Raw genomic sequence first — 17873 nt, 5'->3', positions numbered from 1 at the left:
ACGTGTTTGATATGTTGATTGTTTCGGAGGGTTCTCAAGCAAAATCTTATTGATAACTTTCATTCACTCGATATGATTTTGAGCTGCTGTAGAACAATAATGAGACAATTAGTAAGATCCGAGCTGAAGCACATTGTTAAGGATCGAAACTGTGTTGCCGACCAAATGATTTGGTCAGCTCTTATGAATGATTGATTTTGTGCATGTAAATTGCGTTATGCTTGTACTATAATGCTTTTCTTGTTGTAGTGAATTGATCCGTCGAGTTAGATTTTCAGAGGTTGAGAGCAAAGGATGCCTGCTAGTGGAGACTGTATCTAGTGACACTAACTAAGCCACACACAACTATCCCAACAAGTGTGATCAAAATCTTATAAAATAGCATATATAATCATACCTAATGACACAAAAGATTTCCTAGGCCGACCTGTCTTTGACCATGCTCTATCACTTACTCACTGGAAACACCAAACAGCAAAATTGCAGTTATTTGTACTCGTGGGCATAACAACGACGACATATCGATGACCATAACGACAACGTTTTAACAAAGTGTAACTTCACAATGCTGACTTATCAATAATAACGATAACTTATAGATCACATATCAACTGCATGTCCATTTTCTTTAAACACAAATAAACGCACCGTAAAAATATCTCTCTATATATAATGTAGTCCCTTTCTCAACCTTGTTTTATTCTCTTCTCTTCCCATCAATCGAAGTCCCTCAACATAGGGCAATAATCAACTAAGCTCTTACTAGGCACCAAACCAGCCCGGAGGATGTCATAGTTATATATGTCAAGGGCTGCTACATTGCACTACTTAAAGTTAAATTAGTTTCCTCCATCACTAGTCTATAACTATTTTTCAAGTATTCCAGGTTTTTTATTGTGAATCGAGAAATGGCTCCAATTGGTCAGTTAGCCTCACCGGAAAACCACCCGGCGACCTCCCAAAATCCAAACATGTCTGATCATATTCCGAAGTCATCGATATTATTTGAACAACAATATTACCCACCTGGCTTTTTTCAAAAGGTATAACGTTGTATATATCTCGTATGCTTTTGTTTTGCTTTCGTTGCAAACATGCACTACCATCATTTTCTTAAATTATCAACTTCGCAGATAGAATAGTGTGCTTCACCCAAGTTTGAATCCTCTTTCTTGCAGTTTAAATGTGTTAATCGTCAATGTAAATATGTACTAATAGAGAAAATATCCAACTTCATATATGTATATGCTTGCAGCTGGTGGCAGAGCTGATAGCAACGTATATGTTGGTGTTTGTCAGGGCCGGCTCAGCTGCTCTTGCTGCCAGCGACGAACAGAGCCTCAAAGCTTGGAGCTTCGATTGCAGGAGGGCTTATCATAACCGTGATGATCTATGCGGTCGGCCACATCTCCGGTGTGCACATGAACCCGGCCGTCACTCTTGCTTTCGCCGCCGTTAGGCATTTTCCATGGAAACAGGTACAATCACTGCCAACTTTCTGAGGTGACTTATGGACAATATAATGCCATGCCCATGAAACTCACATGGTAGATGCTTGTGTGGGGTCCAGGCTAAGGCCCATTTGGGCCCATAACCCATAACGTTATCTATGCACCCACACACTAGACCACAAACTCAACTTTTTTTTTTTAAATATCAAAACCCAACAAATTTGTCACTTAGTAATCTAGTGATATTCATCTTCACTTCACTTGTAAGTAAGAGATTTTAGGTTTGATTCTTGCCAAATGCGAGTCTGAACTACATTATTGCTAGTCTATTGTGAGGCTAAGCCCACCCCTTTCCCTTAGTGTATATAATATCGTTTGTTAAAATAAAAAAAAAAACTCAACAAACTTAAAACCATAAGGGAATATCATTTAAAAAAACAGAGCTCCATTTTCTTGGATCCCACGGTTTAAGAACATTTTAGTCACCCACAGTTATGTTTTACTTCAACAACGTAAGAGAACGTAAAAAAACAAAAATTAAATAAAGTCATATCGTCGAATTGAGATCAAACGATGAATAATCACAATTTCCCTAAACCATGGGGTCTAAAAGAATGAGATTGTTGGAAATTCTCATAAATTGAAGTGAACTGAATCCTCTATATCATAGTCATCCATATATGTTTGTTAGAGAATTGCATTTCAAGTATTGTTCTTATGATTTATGGTATTGGGGATAACAAACTGTAATATTTAATTTATTAAGATTATATTTGGGTAAAAGATTTTTCAAGTTTCAAAGGAATTAGACCAAGTGAGTGAAAAAATACATTATAAATCTTTTAAATAGCATTGATTAAAAATGCATTACATGACCATTACAAAGGTATATAAGAGAAATTTGCATATGACACCTTCTAACAAGGGATTTACAAATTCCTGTCACATGTATTTGTAATTCACATGTGATGCACATTTCTAATCCCTCCTATTTGTATTTTGTGATCCATTTCTCCCTAACAAGGTCTCAATGTCTTTATACTTGTAAGTTCCTTATCCAAAGCTTTTGTAAGAGCTTATAACTCAAGTAATAAAGAATGTTTACCTTTTTACCTGAAATTATAAGTTCAGTCATCCCACCCTACGATTAAAAAAAAAAAAAAAAAAAAAAAAAAAAAAAAAAAACATATGTTTACACATTTTGGTTAGTTCAAGTTATTAGGCGTGTGCCCGCCCCCTTACAAGTTCAAATTCTTTTCTCCAAATATTTGAATGGTATAAAATATTGTCTCGTGAAATCACTAACACAGTAATCTCTATACTTATATACGTGAGAGATTATAAATTTGACTTACTTTTATAGTGAGTTCAATATCTAGGTATTATGTAACTCAATCTCTCATGAAAATTTTATTGTATTTGTACTAAAAAAAAAAAAAAAATCATAATACATGTCGTCTTGTGAAAAATTCTTAAAAGACTTTTTGGGTACATGCAGTAATTTTGGGCTACCAAATCTTTGTTGTGATTTAGGAATGTAAGAAGTCTTTAAGGGAAGGGATTCTCATTTTTTTTTAAATGGGGATTAGTTGTAGGGTTCACACCACATCGAATTTCAATGATCTTAATAGTTTATTTTCCAAGTTATACCTCACAGGTCATCCTTGCAAAATATTAATCAAATCAGAAATAATTGAGACATCTAATTGGATTCAAAGAAATTAACGAACACTTTGTTCTATAAAAAACAATGAAATTTCATTGTGATCATTAAGTAGTCAAATAGTTTCGGATTGAATTAAATTTTTGCAAGGATGATCTAGGAATCAAGACCTACAAAATAGACGGTTCAGATCTTTGAGTTCAATGTAAAGTGGGTTCCACAACTAATCCCCAGGTCTTGAAAAAATGAGAATTCCTTTGCACAAAAGACTTGTAGGAATGTATAATATATACATCTATGGTCCACTTTTCAGCAAGTTGATGGAGTGGTTTAGGAATGGGATTTGGATCCTCTCCTGAGCCCAAGGAGAGGATTCTCCTGACCAAGACACGTGGACCGTTAGATAAAAACTTGTAGGAATGTATACCATATACATCTATGGTCCACTTTTCAGCAAGTTGGTGGAGTGGTTTAGGAATGGGATTTGGATCCTCTCCAGAGCCCAAGGAAAGGATCCTCCTGAACAAGACACGTGGGGCGTTGGATTTTTGTCCAACGGCTATAATTATTATAACTTAAAAGGGATCCCTTTATTTCTAGCCGTTGGATAAAAATCAAATGGTCCACGTGTCTTGGTCAGGAGGATCCTTTTCTTGGGCTCAGGAGAGCATCCAAATCCTTAGGAATGTATGCCATACTTTTGTACCACAAACATTCATGTCCTTTCTTTTCAGGTCCCAATTTATGCAGTAGCTCAACTACCAGGATCAATATCTGCCTCGTTCACCCTGTCTGTACTATTGCACCCGATTAAACAACTTGGCACCACTTCAGCTTCTGGATCAGAGATCCAAGCTTTGATCGCAGAGATAATCATGACAGTTTCCATGGTGTGCATAGCCTCCGCTGTAGCAACTGATACCAAAGCTGTACTGTTTTCACATATATAATTCTTCCCCTTTATTTTGACATGAAAATCCAACTCTTTATTTGACATTTCACTGAGGACTGTTCACAACAGGCAGGAAAGCTAGCAGGTATCGCGGTTTGCATAACTTCAATCTTTACCGGGTAAGTAAAAGATCGTGGAGATACGCACAAACATAACTAGTTACAAACATTTAATAAAAAATACACACTAAACAAACATTAACCGTGCATATATTTGAGCAGGTGAAACAGCTAACGTGGTGTTTGGTGAATACGCAGACCAATATCAGGTGGATATCAATGAACCCAGCAAGGACAATAGGGCCAGCAATTACTAGTGCATACTACAAAGGAATATGGGTCTACGTCGTTGGACCAGTGATAGGAGCCCTACTTGGCTCATGGTCCTACAGCTTCATTTGGGTCAGCGATAACCCGATCCAGGCAGTATCACCACCCTCATTCGCATCCAAGCTTCGTTGAATCAAGAGCGACAGCAATGGACAACCTACCTTCAAAGGCCCTCTGGATTCGCTTGAAATTTCTGTATACAGATCAATATGATCTTCCAAAAGTCTGCAAAACACGTTAAGCAACTTGTACGCACACCAGAAAACTCCTTGGATTGATGATAGTGCTCTTTGTGCAATTATCTGTTTTGTATATATATCCCAATCAATCTACCCCCGACTCAAAAATGTTGTTCCTTAGGTTGGAAGCAACATACAATGTTATATGAAACAACAGCTCAAAGTGAATTTGAAGTCAGTGGTTCCAGTTATAATCCATCACACCAATCAACCAACCTTATGCTTACGAGCCGCGCATCTTTCGTTCGGTCCTTCATCGTAATGCCCCCCAATAGAAACATTCTTGAAGTCTACAATGACATCAAGCATAAAATGATGTTGGTCAAACGAATAAAAAAGATACGTTAATTTACTGATATGATAAAATTAGGAATTTAGCTCCAGCATTCATCGAAAGGTAACTAGGGCAGCTTCTATAAAGAAAAGATTCGAGAAAACCCTACTGAACAAAGGAAATAAAACATAAACTGTATCAGCATGGAGGTTCATCCAAATTGGAGAAGAGGCAAATTAAGTGAGAGAGAGAGAGAGAGAGAGAGAGATCAGTGGACAAACTTGATATATTTCCTCTAACTATTGCTGCTATGAATTCATCTAGCCTACGATCACAATCTCAGATGAATTAAAATTGCAACTATGGCATGCTTCATCTTTCTCCATTCATCATACCGTCCCTTTAGTGGTCCAGCCCTTTTATTAGTGGATAGAAGGTGAGAATCAAAATTAATACACAAAAATGTGAAAGGAATTATATATTCTTTATAATTGGATGAGGGATTTGCAAGTAAAATAAATAAAATTAGAATGCATATATTAGTGATAAGAAAAAACAATAAACATTAAATACAAAAGATAAAAATACACTACATTAGAATTTTAAGCTCTCCAAATGTTAATTCAATTCTACACTCCAACAAATTTGGCATAAACTGCAATATTTAGTTGAACATCACAAAATTAGGCGTAACACAATTAGGTTTAGTTGATTGATCATGTCTTGAAAGTACAATTCATTTACATTTGTCTATGTATAGCACATCATAATTACAAAATCGAGTTGAAAGTACATTTTTGTCGCAACGTTATGCCACTATCATGTCGTATTAACTTACAGTTGTCATTGTAACATATCATAACTAACGAATCTAGGTTATCGGGAAAAAAGAACACTAACGAACCTAAAAGTGAAACTTTGTCGGAATTTGAGTTGTGTCAGAAAAAATTATCATGTTGAATTACAATTTTATCACTGCGAATGGCGACAATTATTTTCATTAGAGTAAAATTACTGAGTTCTCTCTAATCATTATGTATCTGCTTAATTTTTTTCTTAAATATAACGATAAATTTACACTAAAGAAGGTGAAGAATACATATTTATTAATTAAGGACAATACTCACGCTTTATTAGGGGAACCCTTTGGTCACCCATATGAATGTCAACCATGGTCCATACATAATTAAATTGTTTATTCTTTTTAACCATGAAACGTATATTTTGTTTGCAAAAAAGCAATCAAATTTGGGGTTATTTAGTAATCCTTGTGCATATAACAAATCAATGGTTCTACTAACATTTTCATGAATCATCAATTTGTTTCATATATTTATATATAAATGATTAAATGATCATCGATTTGATAATTTTTTTGTAGAATCAATCTTTAAAATGTGATTAAAATATGAATGATGTTCTGATTATAATGTTTGTATGATTAAAACACGTTAATCACAACTAAGTTGATAAGAAGGTGTGGATAAGAAGGTGCACAGAAGACACAAGTATTGTACTGTTTTAATCATGAATTTCAATACGTGTTAATTTCATGGTTAATTATACATGTAAACTTCTCCTTTGGATTCATGAACGTAAATCTATAAAATCTAAGAAGAAGGCTTTCTGATAAAAAGAAGGGCATGGTAGTAAATGAATAAGAAAAATCCAACCTTGCGTAACCGTCGCAGATAAAAACAAGAGGAGAAAACACTAGAAGAAATTGAATGGAAAAGCAAATTGCAACACAAAAGCATGGTTATGTGGCACAAACACTGGATTACGCGTCCATCTCCAGCCATGCCTGGCGCCAAATGGATTTCACGAACATTGTTTCCTTCCGAGCCTAGTCCACCCACTGCGTTATAAATGTGAGCTATTCTAAGCCCTCGATGCACAGCGAAAAGCACGCACTGCTCTGTAAAAGAGAGAGAGAGAGAGAGAGAGAGAGAGAGAGAGAGAGAGAGAGAGAGAGAGAGAGAGTCTCTGAAAGGAGAGAAGCTTAGAGAAGATCTCCAATCGGTGGTGCTCTTGAGCCTTCTGTCTAATTTGCTGTATATACAAATGTATTCTGATTCGAGTTATTTTTATGCGTAAACATATAGTTTTTTTTTATCGGTTCGGTCATGTACATATAATAGATGTATCATATTTTTCTAGTTTTTAAAGAGACCATCTTTCCCAAATTTTCTTCGTTTTTAGAGGGTTTGCATCGGTTTAATAGTTTCCCAATGAAAACATTTAATTATTTTTCTACATATTCGGGTAAACTAAAATGCCTTACACTTAATTGGTTAATGTGATTATATATTCTATTTTTTCCCAAAATAAATTTATATATAGCATTTTTTTTTATTGTTTCAGATCTGATGACATCTTATGTATGTTTTGTGGAAGCAGGTAACGTACATAAACTTCGATGGAAACCGCAAGCAAGATGGTTGAGAAAGCGGCGGCCTTCGCCTCAGGGAAAAGCAGTACTGAAGCAAAGGAGCAAGTAGAGGCGCTGAACAAAGACATAGAAGCAGGTCAGGGATCCTCGAATGTGAACTCGGAAGAAGGGCAGGGATCTGGTATTGGAATACAAAATGAATGCAGAATTTGCCAGGAGGAGGATTACGTTCACAAACTCGAAGCTCCTTGCCACTGCAACGGCACTCTTAAGGTACACCATATCATGTATGCGTTATTAATAATTACTTGAATATGAACATGCATGTAACGCTTTTTATCGTTAAGAAGACGTCTCAGCAATGTCAGCTAGTCAACTTGTTTTGGTATGTTTGTAGGACCCATTTATTACATGGTGTCATCAACGATGGCAGTTTCATGTGTCCAGATATGATGTTTATTGTCACTTAATTAGTACTACGGTCTAATGATATTTATCTTCATTTGTAAATGAGATATTTTAAGTTCAATTCTCGGCAAAGGCAATTTTGAACCACATTATTGCTAACTCATTGTGAGGCTAAGTCAACCCCCTTCCTCTTAATGTAAATAATTTATTTGTTTAAAAAAAATAATATATATATATATATATATATATGATGATTATTGCTTTTTTTATCAGTTGAAAGTTGAAAGGAGTCAAGGAACCCCAACCAAATAGAAATAACTATTTTTTTTTCTTTCACAAATTTGTCCTCGTCAAAAATTTATTTTTCTATTTGGCATCCCATGTAATGTAAGCATGTTAAGCAATACTTAAATAATAATTCAATTATCAACAACCATGTCATATAATTTTTACAAAATATGATTTAAATCAACAAAAATGCTACTCTTAACACCTATTTATATCATCATTTGTATCTAATAGAGATGAAGCTCATGTGCATCAACAGATTCTAACTCTATTAGAGAGAAAATACAAATGACGGTACAAATAAGTGGTAAATGTAACATCACTCTTAAATAAATGATTTGCTTAGCATTACTCTAATTAATATGGCTGGCTTTCTTTTCGGCTGTATAGTTTGCTCACAGGGATTGTGTTCAAAAATGGATTAACGAGAGGCTAAGTATGACTTGTGAAATCTGCAACCAGGTATAGGGTTTATTTCTGCTTCTTAATATAGCAGAAATAAATATATAGCATGCTTCTTAATTTATTTCTGCTTCTTTTTTTTCAATATAAATATATATAGGTTTAGGGTTAATAACTGGAAAATGAACTTTTCTGTTTCTCTTGTGCCACTGAATACACAGCCCTACGAGGCTGGATATACGATGGTGATACCCCCTCCACAGCCCAGTCCTCAGACCGAAAATGTCACTATTCCAATCAGGCAAGTCCAATTTCCCGAAGCTATAAAACATGCAGTAGTACCATAGTTGTAATTAGCTAATAATTATAACCATATAAAATTAACGTTGATTGTGAAACTAATATGATATGTGGGTATGGATGCATGTGTCGCAGAGATGGAACTTATTTCATGGTGAATACTCAGGCTCGGCTGCAAGCTGCACAAAGGACTGTGCAGACAGAGGCAGCGGCAGAGTTCCTCCGCCGCCAGCATGCTATGCAGGCTCACGGTGGTAGAGCTTTCGATGCAAGTGCACTATGTCGCATTGCAGCTGTTATTGTAAGGCCAAGAAGCTAATTAAATATCTTTATTAAGTCATAATAATTTCAGTTATACATTTATCAAGTTTTCATTTATTTTTGTGTAATATTGCCTTGCAGTGCCTCACATTTCTTGTAATGAAAGATATCTACTACTTCTACGAAAGTGGACAGGATAGCCATTTGCTTACTATCTTTTGGGTAAGTAGGATATTAATCAACACTAAATCTATATATTTTCTTCTTAGAAAATGGTTAATTCTTTTTTGTTAAGGTTAATACTAACTCAGCACCATGGTGATTGATACACACAGGTTTTGTTGGGCCTTCTCATACCATCCTATCTCATAGCTTGGTGCGCAAGTGCATGTGTAAGCAAGCACTTCCACGATTAATTCTTATTACACTGACCCTCTTCCATGATTAATTATCTAATTACATATTTCTCATTAATTACTAGTGTTGTGCACCAAACCAAAGTGAAGGCGATTTAGCAGTGGTGGAGGTCACAGTGCCGGAGGTCCCAGTTGCGGCGGTGCCGCAGTATAACTGGACTGCTCATCGATATTGATGCAAAGACTCTTCTTCAGAGTTGATGGGGAATAATTATGGTTGTATAAGCCAATAAACTCTCTTCTCCTATATGAAAATTATGTAATGCAGATGTTCCTTTTTTTTATGTGAATTTGTAATTTTATTTTTCCGTACTCCTTTTTATGTTTTATTGTACTACAAGAGCAAACTGGTTATTAGAAATACAACAAAACCTTATTTTATTAAGTGATGTCGACTGTTTGAGCTAAGGACCGTTTTCTAAAGGTAGAGGCCCAAACATTCTTTGGAGCTTGTTTGAGCTAAGGCCTTCAAGCATTGTGGCCCATCTTAATTGTTAAATGTAGTCATGCATTGATTGTTCTCTGCTTTCCCAAATCTCACAAGGTAGTGCAAATATAAATTTAAAAAATTATTCCATTCCATTTATAAAACCAGATGTTGCATTGTAACAATACATCAGGCAGGCTCTCTGTCTCTCTCTAACTTAAACAAAATTCTCAGTGACTGGATTTGGCCAAGAGAATTTCAAGTCTTTCTCAAACCAACAAAACAAACCCAGTACAAAAGAGAATTCATACATTTCATGAATATATGATATTATATATAGATAATTAGTAATACTAAGATAATTATGATAAATAGGATAATTAAGGGATTAATAATCAAGGGCACTTGGGTCCTCCTTGCTGGGTCTTCCAGTTGTTGTAGCAAGGACACACAGCCTTGTTCCCGTAAAATCCAGGGGGTACACACAGGCACTTCTTGCAGCATTTCTGACAGAAGAACATGCAGGGCTTGTGGTACTGCGTCTGGCTGCACCTCCTCGTGCATTGCGACGGGCATTCTGGTCATTTTATCAGACACACAGAGCCACACAAAAATCAAAAAACCGAAACAGTCACTGCGTTTTCAACCCAACCAGATCCAGATTACAATATTGTTGAACTTGGAAAATGAACGAAGACCGTGGTCAAGACTTTGACTGGGAAGAGAAATTAAAGCCCTTTTTTTTTTTTTTTTTTAATTTCTTTAGTATTTAGAAGAAAAAGTAAATAAGTAAACATCTAAGTCAATTGAGTAAGACAGTGTGTCCACGATTGCATCGAAATTCATACTCCTTTTTTGTGAATTAAAATAGTTGAAACATTGCTATGTAATATGTTAAAAGAGAAGAGAAAAGAAAATTGGGTTGTGAGATTAACTACTTACGGCTGCTCTTGAGACTCCCAGGTCCATATGCATTCTGAAAGGAACAAAAAAAATACCAACATTTAAGCAAAATGTAAACAGTCCAATCATAATTCATAAAACAAGGTAAAGATTCAAGCTTTATAGAAAGATCCACATTATTTGCTGGGTAAAAATAGTGGGTCTCTGTGTGTGAGGGGTATAGTGCGAGAGAGCTTACATTGCCCTTGTGATGACCTCCATGCCCATGATCTGCCATAACCTGCAACAAAATTGATGAACAAAACATGTTATTTTGTGAATGTAGGTGGGTATTCTTGTCATTGGGAAAAAGTTCAAAGGGAGGTGGGGTTGAAAAGAGAAGTTTGAGTTCATACCATGGTTTGAAGCATGGAGATGGCAAGGAGAGCCAAGAACAAGGCAGCAAAGAACTTAGCCATGGCCATTGTTACAGACAAGTCCCTCCTAATGGCGAAACTAACCCCAGGGGCAAGAGGAGGGAGATGTGAACAGGAAGAGAAGAAAGGGGGAGTTATTTAGATTTAAGTGTGGTGAGGGGGGGGGGGGTATAAGTAGCAGAAAATCAATGAGCATGCAATTGTTGGGTAAAAAACACTCACACCGACTACTAGGTCTGCTAGCTTGGCATCAACTGACACGCGTGCAGGCACATTGATTGAGAGGCTGTGATGAAGCAAATGTTAGGTATGGCTTAACCCACTATTAAAAGAAGTAGGATTCTCTTTTCTCTTTTTTTCCTTTCTCTTCCCTTCCTTCCTATTTGAATGATCACGTTTAAACCACGTTAACATCTTATATTAATTTTTGGGAATTGTTATTAGCACTCCAAAAATCTCATTCTACACTTCTCACAAGTGTATTTTTCTTTCTAATTATAGAAAGTTTGAAGTGTCAAATAAGATTTTTAAAGTACTAATAATAATTCTCTAATTTTTTATAGTAAGAGAAAAACAAAATAAGCGAAAAAAGGAGATGGAAGAAGATTAAAAAAAAAAAAATGAGAAAGAATCCTAGTCCTTATTAAAAAAAAAAAAAAAAAAAAAAAGGAAAGATGTCTTCTTTGAGTCATCATTTCTTGAAAATATCCTTCTGAGTTGCTAAAAAATATCATCACATGGGCAACAGAATATATGGATAGAATGTTTATTGTTTCTTTATATATATATACATACCTACACTTATTATATTCAGAGAATATTTCTTATGTGTAACACCGTGTATTTCTCTCATAGGAGAAATAAACACAAAAAATACAGATGAGCTGTTTGATAATTATTTTTTAAACTATAAACAATTACTTTCATTTTTTAGGTTTCAGTAAAAACTAAAATTAAAACAGAAAATTGGAATATTTATCAAACCACCCTAAATCTTTCCCCTTTTATTGCTCCGAGCTTTGCACATATGAGAATATATCTCTTGTTGCACCTAATTCATTGTCCTATCTTATGCAAGAATGCAATTTAATATAGAGAACTTTAACGAATAGCTTTCGGTACTGTTTATTGTAACAAAAAACTACATTTTTACACTAAAAAGTCAATCCTTTTACTATTCATTTTATTTTTTATTTTGTCTTTATCGTTAAAACTCAAAATTTTCAAGTCATTTTCATTAGTTCTCTTTTTAATATATTTGGTACAAAAACGGTGAGCCTTAAAGGCAAGGGGAAAAAGTTACTTTGTAGGTGAACTAGTTGGGTAACTTGGCAGGTCATAATAAATCGAAGTGTAGCTCATGCTCAGCCTTTAAAAAGGAGGGCAAAGTAGCCCACAAGTTCAATGTTTGAGAGGTTTATGTGGGAGTTTGTCATTTCCGCACTCTTGTCTCTTTTTTTTTTTCTTTTTTTTTTTTTCTTTTTTTTTTTTTTTTTCTTTTTTTTTTTTTAAACAGACGATAGCGTTAGTAAGTGGAATTGTTAGCTATTAAAAAATAGAAAAATCAATAGAGATCGAACTATCATCAACATGTACAAACATTATTACGTTTTATCATTACGGTATAACGTCATCTGCTACTTTTATTTTTTCATTAGAGCAGTTCCAGCCCAAGGAAAATGGACCGGCACCAAGTGAAGAAAATGGACCGGGACTCTGTCCATCACCTCCAGCCCGCAAAACAGGCTGGCACCCAGCCTAAGCCAGGCAGAAGCCCAGCCCAAAATGGACAGACCCAGAGGCCGGTCCATTTCCCTAGCGCGTGCACAACACGCGCTCCTGGCGCGAGTAGCCGACAACAATTGCAGGCGGTGGGGGCCGCGTGCAGGGCAAGTTGCGTCCGATTGTCAAAGGGTTACGTGGCCCTCCTCAGAGCCGTTGGATTTCCAACGGCTAGTTTTTGTAGGCCGTTGGATTTCCAACGGTAAAAAAAATTTAAATTTCACTTTTAAATTGGACCGTCCGATCACAGATCAACGGTCCACGTTTTTTTCACCAAAAATTAAAAAAAAAAAAAAAAAAGCCCCAACGGTCAGAAATTTGACCGTTGGCCACGTGGCAGCGTGTTGGCTGTTGGATTTGATTATTTTTCAAATCCAACGGTCCAGATTAATTACAACATTAAAATTTATTAAAAATTGTCAAAAAATTTTTAAAAAATACAGAAAATTTTTAAAAAATTAATTTTTTTTTTTCTATAAATACCTAACCCTCATTTTCCACCTTACACCACATTTCAATATTTTCTACACTTTCTACATTTGAATATTTTGTACACTTTGAGAGAAAAAAATGACTTCGTGGAAGCTCAGTGAAGATGTTACGTTGTGTGAATGTTGGGTTCGTACTACTCATGACCCGATTACGGGTAATGAGATGGATAAGCGAGAAATGTGGAGTAAAATTACGAAATCGTTTTGCGATGTACATGGAAAAGATGCCAGATCTAGTCAAGGTCTTCAAGGTCGTTGGAAAAAACTCAACGCATCCTTTACTTGTTGGAAAAACGCCCTCTCTCATGCTTCTGGTAATCTGCGTAGTGGGACAAGTTTAGCGGATGAGGTAACAATATTTTTATTTATTTATATGCATTCCACCCACATCAATATTTTAATTTATTTAATTTCTTATGTAATTTTTATGTAATATGCATTCCACGCCCATCATTATTTTATGTAATTTCTATGTAATTTCTTATGTAATTTATATGCATTCCACGTCCATCAATATTTTAATTTATTTATTAGTGTTACACCCGTTTTAATACTATCTTATCCCACATTTTTATAGACACTACAAGCACAAGCATTCTACAATGCAAAGAACCATAACAAATCATTCAACAAATGGGAATGTTGGCAAATTGTCAAAGATTGCCCTAGATACAAAATTGTGGCAACCGGTCCAGAAGTTGTCATGCACGGTATGGGTCTACACAGTTCGCCAGAAGCAGACACAGCCGAAGAAGAAGCCAACACATTTGAAGACACGGAATGGACGCCTGAACAAGTGCCAGAGACCCAACCGACTCGTCAGTCCCTCATGCCTCAAGGTAAAAAGGCATCAAAGAAAAAATGTAGTTCTTCCAAAAATGACTACACTAAGTATATGGAGGAACTTACTCGTCAAGGTGAACTGAACATGACATGGGAAAAGGCTAGAGATGAGGAAAAATCTATTGTTATGGCAGCAATTATTGCAGCTACTGAGGCTCGTGATGCGGCGGCTGAGAGACAAAGAGAAATAGTTAATCGAGAGAACGAGATGATTAGAGAAGCACTTCATCGAGAGAATGAGATGCTTAGAGAAGAAAGGATGGCTCAAACAGATCGTGACACTATGAACAAGTCTCTAGTAGGATTGTCTCCGAATTCAAAATATTTTTGGACATCAGAAAAAAGAGATGTCGTGCGAAGGAGGCGTGCAAGAGATGCCGAAACAAGTCAAGGGGGTTCCAGCTACAGAAATCCTAGCAACCAAGATCCTACCACCACATATCCTAACTTCACAGACTTTATTTAATTTCTTATGTAATTTCTTATTTACTTTTAGAACTTTATTTAATTTCTTATGTAATTTCTTATTTATTTTTAGAACTTTATTTAATTTCTTATGTAATTTCTTATTTACGTTTAGAACTTTATTTAATTTCTTATGTAATTTCTTATTTACTTTTAGAACTTTATTTAATTTCTTATGTAATTTCTTATTTATTTTTAGAACTTTATTTAATTTCTTATGTAATTTTTGTACTTTATTAAATATTTGAATAAGATTACATAAACTCACCAAATAAACATTTAAAAAAAAAACACCAAATAAAATTACATAACCTCACCATTTAAACTTAAAAAAAAAAAACAAACACACTAAATAAGATTACTTAAAAAACAATACACTTTATTCTTCAACCACAAGCCTTATTTTAATTATCTTCGCCTTCGTGCAATCTCCACTGATGGTCAATCAAGTCATTCTGGCGGGTTATGTGCCAGTATGGCTCTTGCAATGAAGTGTATCGTTGAACGATCAATTCATTGTAACGTCCATCCCGTTCCAACGGCTCGTGTTGCACGGGATCTTCGGTCCGGTCATGAGCATAGTAGATTTGTGTTCTTGAGCTGTTCATCGGATCCGGCTCGTTGTCACATCCCGGCCCGAGGCGGATCACTTCCCGAGCCCGCTCCACCACCATAGCACGATATTGTCCGCTTTGGGCTTACCATTCCCTCACGGTTTTGTTTTTGGGAACTCACGAGCAACTTCCCAGTGGGTCACCCATCATTCTAGCCCCCTTCTCGCTTAACTTCGGAGTTCCTACGGAACCCGAAGCCAGTGAGCTCCCAAAAGACCTCGTGCTAGGTAGGGATGAAAATATATATTTAAGGATCACTCCCCTGGGCGATGTGGGATGTCACAATCCACCCCCCATAGGGGCCCGACGTCCTCGTCGGCACACACGTGACCAAGGTTAGGCTCTGATACCAAATTGTCACATCCCGGCCAGGGACGGATCACTTCCCGGGCCCGCTCTACCACCATAGAACGATATTGTCCGCTTTGCGCTTACCATTCCCTCACGGTTTTGTTTTTGGGAACTCACGAGCAACTTCCCAGTGGGTCACCCATCATGGGATTGCTCTAGCCCCCTTCTCGCTTAACTTTGGAGTTCCTACGGAACCCGAAGCCAGTGAGCTCCCAAAAGGCCTCGTGCTAGGTAGAGATGTGAATATACATTTAAGGATCACTCCCCTGGGCGATGTGGGATGTCACACTCGTATTCATCGATGGCATCATAATCGTACTCGTCTTCAACAATCATGTTGTGGAGAATAATACACGTCATCATGATGGTTCGAAGAGCCTCGACATCAAACATTCTAGCTGCAGCCCTGACAATGGCTCAACGAGCTTGCAGGATACCAAAACAACGCTCGACATCCTTCCTACACCCTTCTTGACACTTTGCGAAGTGTTTCTCTTTTTAACTCTGCGGGTGTGGCACTGTTTTGACAAATGTTGACCACCTTGGGTAAATACCATCTGCAAGGTAGTATGGTCCCTCGTATTTATTACCATTAACCCAATATGTGCATCTCGGCCCATTTTCTTGTAGCAGTTCGTCAAACACTGGAGATTGGGCAAGGACATTTAGGTCATTCTGAGCTCCTGGAACACCAAAAAAAGCATGCCAAATCCATGTATCAAAAGAAGCCACTGCTTCCAGAATGATGTTTTTGGCTCATTTTCTGTCGCCATAAGTTCCTTGCCACGCACTTGGACAGTTTTTCCATGTCCAGTGCATGCAGTTGATGTTTCCAATCATGCCAGGGAAGCCTCGCATCTCACCCTTCCTCAGAAGCCTTCGCAAGTCCCTTGTCGTGGGTTGCCGAAGGTACTCATTGAAGGTACTCATTGGTGTAGAGGGCTTCAATTGTAGAGCAAAACCGCATCAGGGACTCCAGAACCGTTGTTTTTCCCATCCTTGCGATCTCATCCACTTGATCTGCAGATGCTCCATATTCAAGCATTCGCAAGGCAGCCGTAATTTTTTGCTCAGGAAGAAGACCTAGAACATGAAAAGCATCATCTTTTTGCACAAAATATAGATCATGGTTGCAAACATCACTCATGATTTAACGAACAAACTTCGTTGCATTCTAAAACGACGTCTAAAAACATGATCAGGGAAAACGCTGTTGGGAATAAAATAATCTTCCAAGAGATCTTTACCTCGTCTTTCCCTTCTTCTATCGATGTTTGCCGCACGTCTGGGTTTGACTATCTGACCCATAGCTTCCATGATACGGCGGGAATATGAGGCCCTCCGCCTTCTATGGTGATCATCCTCATCCTCCTCCATTGCGAATGCCTCATCTCCACCTCCACCTTGGTCAAGATTGACCAATTCTTCCTGTTGTGCCAACAACCTTTTCTGCTGCTCTTGCAACTGTTTATACGCTCTCCTTGAAGAAGACATTGTAAGAACTCAAGATTTGAAAACGATAAAGAAGAATTCTGAGCTAAAAAAAAAGATTGAGTTTAGTGTGAGGATGGATGTAGGGATGTAGGGGTTATATGGACAAAAAAAAAAAAAAGAGGTTCTGGACAATGCCACATGGCACTACGTGATTGGTTGAAAATCTTATCGAAATCTTGGCTAAATTATTGTAAATAGGAAGTGACACGTGGCGTGTCGGGATTGGTTGAAAATCTTAGCGGAAATCTATTAAAAAAATAGTACGTTCGGATAATGACACGTGGCGTGACGAGATTGGTTAAAAATCTTATCGAAATCTTGCCTAAATTATTGTAAACAGGAAGTGACACGTGGGTTGTCGGGATTGGTTGAAAATCTTAGCGGAAATCTATTCAAAAAATAGTACGTTCGGATAATGACACGTGACGTGACGAGATTGGTTAAAAATCCTATCCGAAATTAAAACTATTTTTTTTATTTATTATTTTATAAAAAAAATTATTTAATATTTTAAATGAACTGGGTGCTAGCGCATTTTGTAGGGGTGAAGATCGTTTGTGCCAGCGCATTTTTAGACTAGGTGCCAGTATATTTTTTTTGGGGTGGAGATGCTTTGGCCTATTACTGTTCATTGGGTCTATTACTGTTCAATTAAGTGGATAAATGGGCTGGGTGCTGGCGCAAAGTGGATATGGGTGGAGTTACTCTTATT

At 36.8% G+C, this 17873-nt stretch overlaps 2 protein-coding genes and 1 pseudogene across 2 annotated transcripts; 2 read left to right on the top strand and 1 right to left on the bottom strand.

Moving 5' to 3' along the window:
* The first annotated feature begins 908 nt into the window (after positions 1-908).
* On the top strand, positions 909-4527 carry LOC137739311 (aquaporin NIP2-1-like; annotated as a pseudogene).
* Positions 4528-7319: 2792 nt separating this feature from the next.
* LOC137739310 (uncharacterized) lies at positions 7320-9551 on the top strand. Its single transcript, XM_088700093.1, has 6 exons — positions 7320-7573; positions 8387-8458; positions 8620-8699; positions 8834-8999; positions 9101-9181; positions 9441-9551. The coding sequence occupies exons 1-6, from the start codon at positions 7328-7330 to the stop codon at positions 9549-9551; spliced, it is 756 nt and encodes a 251-aa protein (XP_088556219.1). The 5' UTR covers positions 7320-7327.
* Positions 9552-9935: 384 nt separating this feature from the next.
* LOC137741115 (gibberellin-regulated protein 4) lies at positions 9936-11268 on the bottom strand. The gene is made up of 4 exons (XM_068480918.2): positions 11101-11268; positions 10944-10985; positions 10745-10778; positions 9936-10379 (listed from the first exon to the last, which is right to left on the bottom strand). Exons 1-4 carry the CDS (start codon positions 11167-11169, stop codon positions 10198-10200), a joined length of 327 nt encoding a protein of 108 aa, XP_068337019.1. The 5' UTR covers positions 11170-11268; the 3' UTR covers positions 9936-10197.
* Positions 11269-17873: the final 6605 nt, after the last annotated feature.

Source organism: Pyrus communis, chromosome 9, assembly GCF_041283825.1.
Source record: "Pyrus communis isolate YQ-2024b chromosome 9, ASM4128382v1, whole genome shotgun sequence".
In the NCBI taxonomy this organism is placed as follows: Eukaryota; Viridiplantae; Streptophyta; class Magnoliopsida; order Rosales; family Rosaceae; genus Pyrus; species Pyrus communis.
The sequence above is the reverse complement of the archived record's forward strand: the minus strand, read 5'-3'. Positions and strand labels throughout refer to the sequence as shown.

What these genes read in the sequence shown, in the direction of transcription:
- LOC137739310 (XM_088700093.1), top strand. Translation starts at nt 7,328, where the DNA reads ATGGAAACCGCAAGCAAGATGGTTGAGAAAGCGGCGGCCTTCGCCTCA. An exon ending in CTTGTGAAATCTGCAACCAG is followed by an intron (nt 8,459 to 8,619) that starts GTATAGGGTTTA and finishes CTGAATACACAG; the next exon opens with CCCTACGAGGCTGGATATAC. An exon ending in AATGTCACTATTCCAATCAG is followed by an intron (nt 8,700 to 8,833) that starts GCAAGTCCAATT and finishes CATGTGTCGCAG; the next exon opens with AGATGGAACTTATTTCATGG.
- LOC137741115 (XM_068480918.2), bottom strand. Translation starts at nt 11,169, where the DNA reads ATGGCCATGGCTAAGTTCTTTGCTGCCTTGTTCTTGGCTCTCCTTGCC. An exon ending in GAGGTCATCACAAGGGCAAT is followed by an intron (nt 10,779 to 10,943) that starts GTAAGCTCTCTC and finishes TGTTCCTTTCAG; the next exon opens with AATGCATATGGACCTGGGAG. An exon ending in TGGGAGTCTCAAGAGCAGCC is followed by an intron (nt 10,380 to 10,744) that starts GTAAGTAGTTAA and finishes TAAAATGACCAG; the next exon opens with AATGCCCGTCGCAATGCACG.